General features: G+C 40.1%; 1 protein-coding gene across 1 annotated transcript in view; it reads left to right on the forward strand.

Annotated features, from left to right (window-relative positions):
* Positions 1–15,982, forward strand: part of MPZL1 (myelin protein zero like 1) — a 60,061-nt gene extending 44,079 nt beyond the window's left edge. Inside the window, exons 5-6 of the mRNA XM_012444615.2 lie at positions 2,682–2,784; positions 15,646–15,982. Coding sequence (XP_012300038.1) covers positions 2,682–2,784; positions 15,646–15,747 — 205 coding nt within the window. The 3' untranslated portion in view covers positions 15,748–15,982. The remainder of the gene's footprint in view (positions 1–2,681; positions 2,785–15,645) is intronic.
* Positions 15,983–17,576: the final 1,594 nt, after the last annotated feature.

The following is a 17,576-nucleotide window of genomic DNA, read 5'->3' on the forward strand; positions in this document are numbered from 1 at the left end:
GCAGGGGTGGAGGGAGGGAATCAGGGTTTATAAAAACTTCTATTTAATGAAAAAGGGATTTTGAAGAATTAACTACTGTTTTCTTTCATGTCAGAATGAGGCAGTCTTCTTAGGAGGTGTTCTAACATGGGCAAGCAGAAATCAGTGGGCCTGCTATTAAATGTGGAATATGATTCTAATCTCTGTTCCAGTTTCGTTCTTAGGTTTGGTGAGATGAGTTGCTCAGCAGTCTGTGCTCTGTATTTCAGTACTATCCACTATGCAATTAATATTCTTAAGATATCACTTACCGAATTTAAGAATTTAATTTCAATTTCTTGGTAATAAACTCACAAGGTGGTTCTTTCCAGTTGGGTAAATATTAAACCATAATTAAGAAGTTGTGAGCTGGAGGTAGTGGCATGCACCTATAGTCCCAGCTACTCAGGCTGAGGCAGAAGGATTGCTTGAGCACAGGAGTTTGAATCCACCCTAGGCAACATAGCAAGACCCTGTCTTTTAAAAAAAAAAAAAGAAGAAGAAGAAGAAGAGAAAGAAGAGAGAAGAAAAAGAAGTGGTTTTAGTAAACTACCTCCCCCAGCCCAACGTGATGATGATGCAGGGCTTTTCCTTTTTGTAATTCCCCTACCCCACTCAAAGCTTAAATAGCTTTATTGCTTTGATCATTCTTAGCTAGATTCACCCAAAATGGGATAATAAGAGTTGATAACAAAATATATCAGCAATAAAGAAACATAGACTTCCTTTTAGTTTATGGCTTCTCAAAAGGAACAGGTTTGAGCATAGGGTGTGTGTCTAATTAAAGGACCTTCTCTTTTCCCCACTCCAGCTGGAAAGCTAACCCATATAAGCTTTGTAGAACTCACGTGGTAAGACTGGGAGTGAAGGCTGGATTCAAGCTGGTGTAGCATGAGCAGTGTTGCAGATACACAGATCTAACTTTAACCATCCTGAAGGGACTGTGACGTGAAAGGATTGCATGTCCTGAACTCTTTCGCTGGTGGATGGTGGAAACTTCTATCTATGGGCTATTCTGATCTAGAGTTTTTAGGAGTGCGGTGTTTTAACAAGTTTGAGTGTTCAAATTCAGATATTACTTGCTTGGAATGCTTCTGTTCTGCTGACTATATCTGCCCCCTTGCATGGTGAGTGTTTTATGATTAAATATAGCTGGACTGTTGGTTTTGGTTTTCAACATGAGACTAATCCAGGGTGGTGACGTGCCGGTGTTTGTAGTTCCTGCGTTGGGGTTAAAGAGGCGCAGGAAAGAGTTCCTTAGACTCCTGCATGGCATCATGAATGCTGCTGTTCTTACTTTGGTTTTTTTCCTCCTTCCCTACCTTTTCTACCTTGGTGTGCTGGGATCAGATCCTGCTTATCTTCCACTGCTTAAGAAAAGCTGACATAGAAGACACATTGGGACTATAACAGGGCTGGGTCTCCTCTTCCACTCCCACTAGACACATGGTAACTAATCACATTGCCCGTTCCTGTTAATATTCCTGTGTACGTATTCCGCCCCTCTCCCTTGTTGATGACTAACCAGCTAGCTCTGAGCTAACCCAACAGCTGTTATGGTTTGTCCATGAATATGTCACATGTTTGTACTGGAAACATGTTGAGCATACCTCCCGGATGAAATTGGGTTGTCGAGTTACATAGAGGTTTTATGCACATCTGAATATATGTGCTCTTCGTGTAAAATGCCATTGTGTATGTGTGTGTGTGTGTATTAGTTTTCTTTTTTCATACATGTATTGTGTTTTCAATAATTAAGATCCTGACTGATTATGTGTTAGAATAATTAAGCCATTTTGGTTCAGAGCATATAGCCTCCCATTTCAGAGAAAGAACGGTTGCAGAATGCGTGGTATGCTTTGGTCTTAGTAATGACACTTTAAATGTGATTCTCCCCAAACTCCTAAGTTTTAAAAAGTATATATCATAAGGCTTTAAGCTGTACTGATGACACATCTCATGGAGAAATCCTTATACTGTACCTCAGCTTGCTTACTTCCTGGCATTCACTTTCCCTGATTTGTTTATGAAATAGTGCTTGTGGTTAAAGACTCCTGTCCCCCTGAAAAGGTTCAGCCTGTATGACATGGGATTCCTTAGTGTCTCATTCACGACTTCCTGTGTTTTTGAGGGGATTTGATTGTGGTATTGGTAGGGAATAAAAATATGGAGGGAACAAGATAAACCAAGATTTGCCCAGATATATATCTGTAATTGAAAACATACATTCAGAAGAAGTTTGCCTTTGATTATAACAAAAGTGAATTGCCATTAAGCTATTAAAAGGTACCGTAGAGCTTGTTCCCTTAAACCTTTATCCCAAAGGTGGGTTGATGGCAGGGGGAAAGGACAAACAGCAAAAGGATAAATGTGTTTTGTAACCAGAATCTCAATATGGTTCTTGTAAACTGGGTTGAAGAGGTTGTACCACATTTGTTTCTGTGCCTCCCCCAGTGATGAGTTCATTGACTTAGAAGAATGAGTGAGTGTCAGGGATAAAAAATAGTTTTAAAATATGTGATTGTTTTGATACCCATTGTTTTGTTGTCTTTTGTTTTTATACATCTGTTGCTTCATTTTGGTGTCACTTGCATTTCTATATTTTTGTTTCTATTTATTTTATTTTATTTTTTAATTTGTTCTTCAAATTGCCAATTTATCAGCTGCAGTACATCAGAGAGTTTGTCACCAGTTAAGCAGGCTCCTCGGAAGTCCCCCTCTGACACTGAGAGTCTTGTAAAGAGTCTGCCTTCTGGATCTCACCAGGTAATGGCTGATTGCAATTCTGCCCACTGCACTGTTCCCTACAGCTTTGTGCTCTCTCACTTCCCTGGGTGTGGAAAAGAATACTGAGCTATGAGAGAGAGACAGAGACAGACAGACAGGCAGAGACAGAGAGAAAGAGAAAGGGTGGGAGTGAGGAATTAAAGGGCTGGTCTAGGAAGACCATAGGAAAATACGAGGTGAAGAATCTGCTTGAGTAAAGATTTCCATGAAACCACCAATCGTTTACTAACAATGTGGCTTCTTTGCCCCAAGCAGAATTAGGAAATAGCTTTGTCAATAAAAGATTCTTCTTTAATTGCCCAAGGAAATGAATCTAGTGAACGAGATTCTTTCTGTATTGCTCTGTAAGCTAAGAAATTAGCAGGGAAAAGTTGATATTCTTAGTATTGATAATAAAACAAAAATTATTTTCTATGGATTCTTTAGAAAAAAAAATGGAAAGTAAGCATTTATCTTGATGAATAAGGAATGGTTTTGGTGTCTACTTGTAGAAAATACAGAAGAGAAGTTTTATTTGAAAGTTAGCATATAATCTAGCTTTGTGTGTTTTGGCTATACTATTGTAATTATAACTGTGGCACAGCAAAAATTCCATCCCTTAGTTCAGTTTGATTCTTCTGGGGTAGAAAGCATGCTAAAGAATTTGACCAGTTATAGCTTTGTCCTAAAAAAGGGTTAGCTGGTGGGAATGGATTTAAGAGGAAATAAAGAGAGTAACATTGTTTTGTGCGAAAGGCACCTATAGTCTTATTCCATAGTTGTTATATATAGTGGGGAAACTAAGGCATTGTAATGTTAAATTACTAAAAGCACATACCCAGTTAGCGACAGAACTGGGGCTAGAACCCAGGTGTCTAGATAGCATGTTCTCTACCACAGCATCAGGCTCATTACTTGTTCCTATTCTGTCTATCTGTCTGTCTCTCTCTCTCAGATTACGCAATATACATCAGATACCTCAGTCTACTAATTTGGGTTGTGAACAGGAATAGGTAGGATTGTGAATGAAGACATGAAAGTTACACATAGGCATAGCATCTAAACAAGCCTTGGAACGTTTTTCTAATACCCTTGAAGCACTATGGAAGTTGCTTTTTTGCTGAAAACAAACTAGAAAAAAGAAACCGTGGTTTTCAAGACAGTGGAACACAGATGATGCAACTCTCTGATCCCTGGGAGAAAGGAAACAGTCAGTGTGAGCCATGTTATTGCCCCAGTATACTGGCTTGAAGCAGTTTCCACACCGCAGTGTAGGTAGGGAACATGGAAACCGAGCCCAGCTGTCTCACTGAATTGAGGAGGCAGAAATCAGAATTTGGGGAGGTCAAGGGGGCTAAGATTTAGGAGGCTGAGTACCAAAGAAGAAACAATAAAGCGTGCTAGGAGGAGCATGAGCACTTCAGAAATCTGGAACAGGGTCCCCTGGAGTCTTTGTCGGATCACAGAGTCGTATACACATAGGAGAAAACTCGCTGAAGCCAAGGGAAGAACTACCTGAAATGCGGTAGGTTGTGTAATGCTTGGAGCTCATACAGGTCTGGGACTAGTTTGTGTTCCTAAGAGCCAGAGTAGAGAGACTTAGAATATACAAGGTCTTGTTTGGGGTTCTCAAAATGGTCATACCTAAATGGGCTAAATTAGCACCAGAATAAAGGATGCTATGGACCCACCATAACAAAGCTTAAAAGGAAGGCTTTAAAGAATCAAACTAATCCAAGAGTAACTTAGTTGCATTTTTACAAAATCCAGCACTCTTTATACTGCAACAAAATTCAGCACCCAACAATGTAAAATTTACAATGTCTGGCACCAGTCAAAAACTACCAGGCATAAAAAGAAACCAAAAAATAAAACACGTAAGCCAGATATAGTGGTATGTACCTGTAGCCCCAACTGCTAGAGAGCCTAAAATGGAAAGATTGCTTGAGCCCAAGAGTATAAGACCAGCCTGGGCAAATATAGTGAGACCCTATGTCAAATAAATGGAAAGAAAGAAGGAATGAAAGAAGGAAGGAAGGGAGGGAGGGAGGGAGGGAATAATAAGTAAATAAAAATAATTAAAAAATAAAAAAATCAGGAGAAATCAATCAGTAGAAACAAATCCAGAACTGACAGATGATGAGATTCATAAACAAAGACCTTAAAATGAGTATTATATATCTTATTAGTAAACTTAAAGATGTAAAGGAAAGCTTGAACATTGAGAGGAAAGAAATAGGTATCTAAAACAGACCAAAATGGAACTTCTGGACATGAAAAACAATTGGATGGTGTGGTCAATTAACTTGAAGACATAGCAATAGAAACTATCCAAAATGAAGCACAAAGAGGCAGACAGACAGATGGTGGGGTGAAAGTGAACAGACCTTCAGTGAGCCACTGGATAATATGTCAAGCAATCTAATTAGAGTCTGAGAAGAAAAAGGGAAAGAAAAAAATATATAAAGAAATAGTGAAAATTTTTATAAATTTAATGAAAAACATAAACACACAGACTTGAAAATTACTGGGCACGGTGATGCACACTTGTAACCCTAGCACTTTGGGAGGCTGAGGCAGGTGGATCACCTGAGGTCAGGAGTTCGAACCCAGCCTGGCCAACGTGGCAAGACCCCATCTCTACCAAAAATACAAAAATTAGCTGGGCATGGTGTTGGGCACCTGTAATCCTAGCTACTTTAGGAGGCTGAGGCAGCAGAATTGCTTGAACCTGGGGTGCGGAGGTTGCAGTGAGCCAAGATTGCACCACTTCACTCTACCCTGGGCGAATGAGCAAGATTCCATCTCAAAAAAAAAAAAAAAGAATGAATGAATAGCAAAAGTTTTTATAAATTTAATGAAAAACATAAACTCCAAAATCCAAGAAGTTCACCAAACCCTAAGTAGAAGAAACAAAAAACCACACTAAGGCACATTGTAATTAAATTGCTAAAGACCACTGATAAAGAGAAAATTGTAAATGTTGTCAGGAAAAAAACCCAGAAGGCATAGAGGAGCAAAGGTAGGGATTGTTGAAAAAACGTTCACTTTGAATGAAGAGACCTTCCAAACAGGCTTTGTGTGAGCAGCATGGCTGTTTATTCACCTGGGTGCAGGTGGCTAAGGCCGAAAAGGGCATTGGCAAAGGGCGGTGGGATAGGAGTTGGTTTTATAGGTTTGGGTAGTTTTTTTGGGGGTGGGGGTGTTGCAGAGTAAGTTTAGTTACAGAGGTGGGGGGTAGAGGCAAGGAGTGTACAAGTCCAGTTACAGTGGCAGGATTGGGTGAGAGGTATTTACATTTTCATAAGAACAGTTAAGATGGCAGGGTTGGGTGAGAGGTATTTACATTTTCATAAGAACAGTTAAGATGGCAGGATTGGGTGAGAGGTATTTACATTTTCATAAGAACAGTTAAGATGGCAGGGTTGGGTGAGAGGTATTTACATTTTCATAAGAACAGTTAAGATGGCAGGGTTGGGTGAGAGGCTTATGGGAAGCTCCACCGGGTGATTAGGAGTGGGTGGAAGACTTCAGCAGAGGCAGGCAGGACTTGACTTTCAGGCTCCAGGCTTGCGTATGGAGACTTAACAGGAATGACATCAGACTTTTCGTCAGAAGCCATGAGGCTAGTGATGATGGAACCAGCAGTTTTAAACTGCTGAAGAAAAAAATGATCAACTTAGAATTTTTTGCCTATCAAAAATATCTTTTAAATATAAATATTTTTTGTTTGTTTTGACATTTCTGTTCTATTTTCTTTTTTTAAAATACAAATATTTTTAAAGAGCTGAATTTATCACCAGCAGACATGCTGTGTCAAATGTCAGAGTTTTTCAAGCAGAAGGAAAGGGACACCAGACAGAAATTTAGATCTACACAGGAGAATGAAGAGCACTGAAAATGGCAAATAAGTGAAAAATATAAAATACTTCTTTTTATTTTTTTAAAAATATCTTTGGCCAGGTTCAGTGGCTCACGCCTGCAATCCCAGCACCTTGGGAGGCTCAGGCAGGTGGATCACTTGAGATCAGGAGTTCAAGACCAGCATGGCCAACATGGTGAAACCCCGTCTCTACTAAAAATACAAAAATTAGCCGGGTGTGGCGGCGTGCACCTGTAATCCCAGCCACTCAGGGGGCTGAGGCACGAGAATTGCCCCAGTCCCTGTGGTGAGGAGGGAGTGAGAAAAGAAAACAAAGACGAGTAGAATTTCACAGTATGGGTCCAGGGGGCACTCTAGCTTGGGGTGAACTGTTGGCGCTGAGCTCTGGGCTCCACACACTTTTATTAGGTGAATTATCTTGTTAATCTTGCGGGCTGTGGGGAGGGGAGGCAAATGTGGTTCTTCTAAGAAATGCTAACTTAGAACACTGAGTTTTACCACCCATTGTTTAGCAAGGTTCATCTGTAAAGAGGCACAGCTGATAAGGCACCATAAGATCTGACCACACACAATGCATCAAGGGGCTTTTATCTCCCAAGCTTTGCGGACACAGAGCAATCAGAATTACTCCATATTCTGAGAACATAGGCAGAGCCTGTGGCATTGGGTTCCAGTTATCTCGGCCTTTCTCCGGACCTGTAAGCTCCCATCTGTAGGACCCTCCCGAGTCTTGTGAGCAGAGGTTGCATTCCTTCCCAGAGTTCTTGCACGAGACCCTCACGCAGACCCTATGTCGGGAAGAGATTGTGGGACCAAAGCCGTCTTGGCTGCCTTGGAACCACACCGCAGCGTTCTGCGGTTTTAAAGCACTCTCGGATGGTCTTCACTATAGGCCTCCTGTTGCCGCCTGATTTCTGCTTTTACCGACCTTAAACAATTTGTATTTTACTGCACCATAGTTTGGAGTTTTCTTCAATTCAACATTTGATCCATGGCACAAATCTCAGTGTATAAACAGCAAAGCAAGCTTGTAATCATTTAACTATAAGTAACAGAGGTCTGCCCCTGGCCATCTTGACCCACAGGGTGGAAGGGTGGAAGGATGGAAGAATACTGTTGTAAGGTCCTTATATTATCTATGAAATGGTAATTTAAAGGTAGACTGTGGTAAGTTAAAGATATATACTGCAAACTCTAGAGCAAACACTGAAAAAATAAAAGAGATACAGCTAAAAAGCTGTATCTCTAAATGGTAATAACTGATAAGAATGGAATTCTGACATATGCTACAACATGGATAATGGTAAATCTGGATGGTAATGGTACGAAGGTTGGCTTCAGAAGAAGGAATAGAACCAGGGATAAAGAAGGACTTTTTATGATGATAAAGTGATCTACTCCTAAAGAAGACATAATCTTAAATGTTTATACTTCTAATAATAGAACTTGAAAATAAGTGAAGTAAAACTGAGAGAATTGGAGGGAAAAATTGACATATTTACAATCATAGTTGGAGGTTTCAACAAGAAACTTTAATGTAATCATTTTTAAAATACTCAGTTAATCCAAAAGTGAGCAGGAGAGGAGGGGAAAATGAGCAAAGGGTAGATGGAGCAAATAGAACACAAGTAATGAAGTGGCAGACTTAACTCAACTAGACTGGTGATTGCATGTCTATAAATGGGCTGAACCCTCCATTAAAAGGTGCAGGTAGACAAATTGGATAGAAAAGCAAGAACTAATTATATGCTGTCCACAATAAACCACTTTAAATATAAAGATCCACATAGGTTAAAAGTATTAATACAAGGATGGAATTGAAAGCAGAGTCCTGAAGAGATGTTTATACATACACGTTCATAGCAGTATTATTCACAATAGCCCAAATATAGAAGCAACCTAAGAGTCCATCAGTATTCATGATCTAGGCTTCTGTCTAAAGAAACCTGAAAAAGAAAAGCAAATTAAACCCAGCATAAACAGATAGAAATAATAAAGAGAAGAGTGGTGGGAAAATCAGCTGACATTCCCATTGTTTCCCTGTGGGTAATCTGTCTCTTCTCTCTGGCTGCCTTTCAGATCTTCTTTATGCCTTTGGTGTTCTGCATTTTACATACTGTTTAATTATGGATTATCCCTTATTGCATCTGCTTGTAATTTCATTGTACCTCCTGAGTCTTAAGGTTGATGTCTTTAATAAACTCTAAAAAATTTCCAGTCACAATCTGTTTGAATTTTTCCTTTCTGCATTTTATCTATGTATCTTTTTATGGAACTTTGATGATGTGTATATTAGACCTTCTCTATGCTCTAAGTCTCTTAGCCTGTCTTGCATATCTTTCATCATATTGTCTTTCTGCCATTTTCTGCATAATTTCTTCATCTGTCCTCTTTCACTAATTCTTTCTTTAGCTTTGTCTAGTCTACTGTGCAGCCCCTTTTAAACATTTTTAAATTGCAATTTCATATTATAGGTTTATTTTCTAGAAATGTTATTTTATTTATTTATTTTTTTTTTGAGAAAGAGTCTCACTCTCTTGCCCAGGCTAGAGTGCAGTGGAGCGATCTCAGCTCACTGCAACATCCGCCTCCTGGGTTCAAGTAGTTTTCCTGCCTCAGGCTCCCAAGTAGCTAGGATTATAGGCATGCACCACCACTCCCAGCTCATTTTTGTATTTTTAGTAGAGACAAGGTTTCACTATGTTGGCCAGGCTAGTCTCGAACTCCTGATCCACCCATCTTGGCCTCCCAAAGTGCTGGGATTATAGGCATGAGCCACCGCACCTATTTGGTTCTTTTTAAAATATACCTGGCTAATTTTGATAGTTCCTTATAACTGCATTATATTTTCACCTATCTTATTTATTTAAGCATATTAAATATTCTTATACCTCAAAACTGATAATTCTAGTGTCTGTAGTCTTTACTGATCTGACTATAGCTTTTGTTTATATATTTCTTGCTAATGGTAGTTATTTTCTCATCTCATGAGTGTTTTATAATTTGAAGACTGTACTTAACGTTCTTGGCACTTCGTACAGATTGACTGAATCTTCATTTAAAATACATTTACTCAGCCGGGTGTTGTGGATCATGAGGTCAAGAGTTTGAGAACAGCCTGGCCAACATGGTGAAACCTCGTTTTTACTAAAAACACAAAAATTAGTCTGGCGTGGTGGCAGGCACCTATAATCGCAGCTACTCAGGAGGCTGAGGCAGGAGAATCTCTTGAACCTGGGAGGCAGAGGTTGCAGTGAGCTGAGATCACGCCACTGCACTCCAGCCTGGGCAGCAGAGCAAGACTCTGTCTCAAAAAAAAAAAATATTTACTTATGACAAGATTTCTATTTCTTCTGCTTGTGCCTTGGATACTACCAACCAAGTGAGAAGAAATGCACAAGAGGTAAAAATTTGAGACCTTGCATGGTAGACTGTATAATGGCCCTACAAAGAGGTTCATATTCTAATCTCTGGATTCTGTAGGATATGTTACCTTACATATCAAAAAGGACTTGGCAGATGTCTTAAATTGCCTTGAGATGGGGAGATTTTCCTGGATTATCTGGGTGGCTCCATTGTAACCAGAAAGGTCCTTAGAAGAGGGAGGCAGAAGGGTGAGCTTCGGAGAGAGACTGGAAGATGCTATACTGCTAACTTTAAAGATGAAGAGGTCACAGCCAGGGAATACAGGCAGCTTCCAGAAGCTGGAAAAGGCAGGGAGACAGGTTCTATCCTAGAGCCTATGGAAGGCACACGTCCTACTGACAGCTTGATCTTAGCACAGTGAAACACGCTTCAGACTTCTGACCTGTAAAACTGTGAGATAATTAATACCTTTTTAACACCTTTAAAATTGTCTTTATTCTCCTCCCTCAAACTTGGTTGCTATTCTGGTTGGGTAGGATTCCAGGTTGGAAATCATTTTCCTTCAGCATTTTGAGGCACTGCTGATTGTTCTAGCTTCCAGCACTGTGGCTTAGAAGCTGATGCCATTCTGATTCACTCCTAGGGCAGAGGAAGGTGGGTCATCTACCTAAGCAAAGGGAGATTAAAGACCAGAACCACATTAGAGGTCTTCCAGCAAAGTAGAGGGGAAGGCTGGGTTGGGAAGGTGTTAGGTAGGCACTACTTAGAGTTGAGTGTTAAGGCATTGGGGAAAAGATAAGTAAAAATGTTTTCTTTGTGAAGCTTAGTTTGGATGAGATTGATGTAAAGTAATTTTTGTATATGTATTTGATGAATAGTTGGTTTTCTTTCTTTCTTTCTTCCTTTTTTTTTTGAGATGTTTGCTCTTGTCACCCAGGCTGGAGTACAATGGCACGATCTTGGCTCACTGCAGCCTCCACCTATGGGGTTCAAACGATTCTCCTGCCTCAGCCTCCCAGGTAGCTGGGACTACAGGCTTATGCTACCACGTCCAGCTAATTTTTGTATTTTTAGTAGAGATGGGGTTTCACCATGTTGGCCAAGTTGGTTTCGATCTCTTGACCTCATGATCCATCCGCCTCGGCCTCCCAAAGTGCTGGGATTACAGGCGTGAGTCACCATACTGGCCCTGAATAGTTGGTTTTCTAGATCCTTTTCTGGAAATGATTGCTGCTTTGTATGCAAAAGGTAGGTTTTTGGGTTTTGTTGGAAAACAGTGACTGAATGGAATATTTATGTATTTGTCAACTATAGTGCATAGATAGGGTAATGTTTCAAGAAGTAGTTACGTGCATTTTCCCTTTAGTCCTCACAGCAGTCCTCCAGGGTAAGTTACTTTGTTGTCCCTATTTTATATAAGGAAACAGAAGCTTAGGTGAGTCACTTGCTCAAGGTCAGTAGTTAGCGGCTGAGCCAGATCTGTTTGGTTCTAAAGCATGTGTATATTTTATCCTGTCTATTTAATTCATTTCACCATCACTGTGATGATCGGTGTTTTTCTCATTTATCTGAAAGAAAGTCATAATACATAGCTGTGTTTCATAATTATATTTGACTTTAAAAGCAGTGAAATAAATACTACAAAAGGTGTTCGGTCAACAGTCAATGAGCACAAGGTAAAAGCAGATGTTCTCTCTTAGCAATTCATGCTAGTATGTTGGGAAGATTCCTCTAGTACCTGAAGGACCAGGATCAAATCACACAGGGCTATCGGCTACAGAGACTACGAAAGGTGTACCACAGGACACAAAGGTGTACCACGGGACACAAAGGTGTACCACAGGACACAACGTAATGACTTTAATTTGTAATTAGAAGCAGGTCTCTTTGCTATTCTAGAACCCTTTCTTCCTGGACCTTCTCCCCCCACCTTCACCAATATGGTTTTTTACTGGAATAAATAATTAATATTGGTACAAGTAAAATTCAGTGATAATTTTATCTCTAGTTGTAACTAAAATAATAGACCTATATTAAGCAATGTGTTAACTGAAACATTTTCAATAGCTAAGGCCTATTCATGTAGAAAGTAGTTGAAAACATATATTCTGACCAATTTTTCACTTACTTGTAATTCTTTGTGTAAAAGCAAAAATAAATAAATAAATGAAGTGGAAGGTGGGGAGGGCGAGTGCCAAGAGGTAGAGTTAAAGCAGCCAGGTTAATGTAGCTTTCATTGTTGTTTTTCTTCTCTATTCTTGCATACCCAGAAGTGAACATTTTAGCAATGGTGGGTCATTTCCAAGTTGATCCTGGTTCAGTGGAACCCCTTGAAGTCCTGAGCAGCCTCATTAGTCCTCAAAAGCAAGGTGCTGAGGCATATTCCATAGATATTCAGGGCTCCTTCCACCTCTAAATAGCACTCAGAATTAGACTTCATAGAGGTGTTCTAGATCGAGCTAGATCTGTCAGCAAACCCCAATCTCAACCTACATCTGCAGTTTCTCTGCATCCTTTATTTCATCCATCCCTTCATCTAGCACCTACATTCTGCCAAGTTCTAGGAAGTTAACAAAGTCCCTGACTTAAGACTTTATTATATTCTAAGAGAGGAGGAATGAGGATAACATGAGGCAGTGGTAAATAGTTTGAAGAATACCAAATCCATCAACAGGAAGGGATTTCTTCAATGTTTTCCCATATGCTTTCAACAGATAGTTGTATTCTCTTGTCATGAAAGACAATACTGTCTCACATTAAAGACCCTATTGATATTTTAACGTTTACTGACCAATTAAGAGGTAATTCTGTGTTCTTTTTTTTCTCTTTACTTTCTCTATTCTCATTCTTTTCCACTTACATGGTGTATCAGTTATCTACTGCCACATAACAAACTACCCCAAAATATAGTGGCTTAAAACAGCCTCCATTTATCTGGCTCCCCATTCTGTGGTTTGGTTGAGCAGATTCTGGTCTGGGTGAGTTCAGGTGATCTCTGCTGGCTCACTTGTGCATCTGCAGTTGACTAGAAGGTTGACTGGTAGCTGGACAGTCTACAGTGGTTTCACTTACAGTCTAACTATTGGCAGGCTGTTGGCCAGGTATATAGAGGACAGCTGGACTGTTAGCCCAGGTTAACTTGGGCTTCTTCACGTGTTAATGGTGGCTATTTGGGTCCCAGTATCCAGAGAGTGGAAGCGGCAAGGTCTGTGGGAGTCTAGGTGTGGAAATTGTACAGCATCACTTCTGCCTCATTCTGTTACTCGAAGCTGGTTACAAGATCAGCCCAGATTCAAGGGGTAGAGAAATAGATTTCTGCTCTTGATGGAAGGACCTACAGCGTTATGTTGCAAAGAGTAAGACGCAGTGAAGGAAAGAGTTCGTAGCCATTTGTGCAATCAGTCACACGTTGTAAACTCCTCCTATGAACATATTCTATAACTCTTAGTGAATTTTTAGGAATTATGATATGGGGTTTTATTATCTAAGAATTTATATAATTCAGTGTTGCAAAGTCTGTCCTATTCTTGGAAATAGATATTACCAGGGAACAGTTAGTTTTCATTCTGTTCCTGGTAGGAAATAGTCTTTTTAACTTCCTTGTTTTCTGGTGGGGTTAGCATTTAACTTGCAGCTTTCTGAAATGAACATATAGGGTCTCTGTATGGTAATTAACCATGTGATATGTTAATATTACCCATGACAGGCATTGTAGACTAAAGATAAACACACAGAGTTTGACTGTTTAGTTTACCTGATCAGTTACCTTAGTGCATTTTAAAGTGTGTTTGTGTAACAAAACGTTCATAATAATAACTAACATGTATTAAGTACTATCTGTCAGACACTGCCGAAGTTATAGGTTTCATCTTATTTAATTTTCATAACAACAAAAAACAAAAATGTAGATATTATTAGTAGTACCATTTTAGAGATAAAGAAACTTATGCTTAGAAATTTACAAATATGCCCAGAGCCACATGACCGACATTCTTCTTTAAGATTCAACAAAGATGACATCATAATTCAGACTGTAGATCTGCCAACATTCAAATGGATCCAGTCATCAGTGTTGTTTTCTTTTCTTTTTTTTTTTTTTTTTTTGAGACGGAGTTTCGCTCTTACTGTCCATGATGGAGTGCAATGGTGCAATCTCAGCTCACCACAACCTCCTCCGCCTCCGAGGTTTAAGTTCCTTCCTTAGCCTCCCGAGTAACTGGGATTACAGGCATGCACCACCTCGCCCAGCTAATAGTTTGTATTTCTAGTAGAGACGGGGTTTCTCCATGTTGGTCAGGCTGGTATTGAACTCCTGACATCAGGTGATCCGCCCGTCTCAGCCTCCCAAAGTGCTGGGATTACAGGTGTGAGCCACCGCGCCCAGCCTGTAGTGTTTTCTAACTCCGCTTTTAGATACACCATTGTATAGCCCTTACAACTGGGCCTGTCCCTTCCGTAGACATTGGAGTACCTGAACTCCACAGAACCCCAAGTTACACACTAAGGACACAGGTTGTTAGGGCTCCTGGATGGGGATAAATGTGTTTATTTTAAACCATGTGCTTTTGGCTACTGAGCTTACTATTTCAAAGGTGAAAGCTTAAGCACGTTATTAGACTTCTCAAGGGAGTACCCCTAGATTGGGAGAAAAGTTGACATTGTGTAATATTAAATTTTTCTTTTAAAACCAAGGCTGTTTTGTTGTTGTTTACAGTTTTAGAGTCTGGACTGAGAGTCCTGAAGTGCAGCCACCTCTCTGACCTCTTCCCCCAAGAGTTAGGGAATTCACTCTGCCCCCAGGCCACCCAGCGTTCCCTTGCTCTCCTGGATGGGACCCTGACAGTTCCCTGGAATTGTAACCTCTTCCTTACTGCTGAGGCTAAGAAGAGGTTCTGCTTTACTCCATTTAGGGTTTTTCTTTATATCTGTGTAGATTGTGGCTTTTTGCTTTTTCTTTTTAATTTTATTTTAAAACAGGAAGGACAGTTATCTGATATTAGAAATCAAGGAAGCAATATTTGTATTTGTCATGATAGGCTCAGACTAAAAGAATTATGCTATATGTAGTCGTATTGAAGAATATTTGAAATATTTTTAAACTATTTGTTTGAAACTATACCTATTTGTATAATGTGACCAGATCAAATCGAGTGTATCTTTGGGTGGCACCAAATATGTTGGTTTCTTGCGTGGATTGATTATTCTGAAGTTCATGATTTCTGTGGGTCTCAGATGGCTGGAAGTTCCCATCTTAGTCCTTAAGACTCTGACCCCAATTGTAAGAGTTGAGGAATTCTGTGATAGTTATTAAGATAAGCGATATTCCTAAGAAAGAATATTATTATAGAAATTTTCAAACGTCAAAAATGTTTGAAAGAATAATGTAAAAAGCCCCATGTTCCCACTTTAACTATTGTCAACGTATGCCCAATCTTCTTTCAAAGTCAGTCCTGGATATGTTATCCATAAGAAGTGTTCCTGAAGACATTCAAAAGAGGGAACTCTTTGCTTTGGAACCCTGATGTGATCACGTTAATCGCTGCTTCTAGGCCTGTAGCTGAAGGAACTACCAGCTTTTTCAAACCTCTAATCTTTCTGCTTCCCTTTTCCAGGGCCCAGTCATATATGCGCAGTTAGACCACTCCGGCGGACATCACAGTGACAAGATTAACAAGTCAGAGTCTGTGGTGTATGCGGATATCCGGAAAAATTAAGAGAAGACCTAGAACATATCCTCAGCAAGAAACAAAACCAAACTGGACTCTGGTGCAGAAAATGTAGCCCATTACCACATGTAGCCTTGGAGACCCAGGCAAGGACAAGTACATGTGTACTCACAGAGGGAGAGAAAGATGTGTACAGAGGATATGTATAAATATTCTATTTAATCTTCCTGATGTGAGGAGCCAGTGTTGCATGATGAAAAAATGGTATGATTCTACATATGTACCTACTGTCTTGCTGTTTTTGTACTTTATTTTCAGGTCATTTACACTTGGGAGATTTCAGAAACATTCCTATCACCATCATTTAGAAATGGTTTGCCTTAATGGAGACAGTGGCAGATCCTGTAGTATTTCCAGTAGACATGGCCTTTTAATCTAAGGGCTTAATCAGTCTTAGCCTTTATTGTAGTTGGAGGATGGCGATGCTATGATGGACGCATATCCTGGTTGGCCTTTAACACAAAGTCAGCACCATTTATTTGTTTGCAGCTTTTAAAAAATACCTGTTGGCTCTGCCACTTGAAAACAATTTGAGAAGTTTTTGTTGATGTTTTTCTCACTAAAATATGGAGCAATTGTTAGCACTGTATAGGCTAAATTGCACCCTTGAAATGTGTCGTATCAATTTGTGGATTCATAATAGCAAGATTAGCAAAGGATAAATGCCAAAGGTTACTTTATTCTGGATACCTTTAGATCAATACTGATTAAATAGAAAATCCAAGCTTTGCTTGAGAACTACTGTAATGTGGAGAGTAAAAGGTATTGGTTTTATTCTTTGCTGATGTCTTTTCAGCTTGAAATAACAGTCCCCATACAGCTAAAGGAGAGGAGTTTCTTTCCTTCTAAGTAGGCAGAATTGGGATCATTATATTGCCACTCTGCAATATCCCAGAGCTCGCTCTTGAGAGAATCACCTTCTTTCACTTTTTTTTTTTTTTTTTTTTTCAGGTAGAGTCTCACTATGTTGCCCAGACTAGCCTTGAACTCTTCGGCTCAAGTGATTCTCCCTCCTCAGCCTCCTGAGTAGCTGGAACTATAGATGCACCTCTGTGCCTGGCAAGAATCACCTTCTTTTTTTTTTTTTTGAGACAGTCTTGCTGTGTTACCAGGCTGGAGCTGGAGTGCAGTGGCGCAGTCTCGGCTCACTGCAACCTCCACCTCCCAGGTTCAAGCGATTCCCCTGCCTCAGCCTCCTGAGTAGCCGGGACTACGGGCACGCATCACCACGCCCAGCTAATTTTTTGTATTTTGGTAGAGACAGGGTTTCACCATGTTGGCCAGGATGGTCTTGATCTCCTGACCTCAGGTGATCCACCTGCCTCGGCCTCCCAAAGTGTTGGGATCACAGGTGTGAGCCACTGCGCCCCGCCAAAGAATCACCTTCTTTATAAAGCATCAGTCATGCTTCCAGTAAGAGGCAGCATCAGTCGTGGCTTTATAACAGCTTCATGGTGCCTCAAAGACTATGGAGGTTAACGAGAGCCTAGATTAGACAGTTTGGCTGTCCTTCCCTAAAAGTTGTTTTCTCCCATTCACTAACCCGCACCCCACTTAGAATCTATGAGTTTTTACTTTTTACTGGGAATGGAAAGCATGGTAAAGATCATTGAACACTTATGTTGTCATTTCTCCCATTTTCGTTTAAAATTCCCCCCTTTTAAAATTGTCCTAAAGCCCACAGTTATGGAAAGAATCGCGTCTAGCTGGTCTGTAGAACGTGTTTGGGGTAAGTGGCAGCAAGGGGTAATGTTACTTTTCCTCCCCTCTAGTTTGGAGCCCACTATGAGCTGCTGCTTTTTCTTCTCATCTTGTCA

Source organism: Aotus nancymaae, unplaced genomic scaffold (assembly GCF_030222135.1).
Source record: "Aotus nancymaae isolate 86718 unplaced genomic scaffold, 86718_ANA_hifiasm-v0.15.2.pri h1tg000108l, whole genome shotgun sequence".
Classification (NCBI taxonomy): Eukaryota; Metazoa; Chordata; class Mammalia; order Primates; family Aotidae; genus Aotus; species Aotus nancymaae.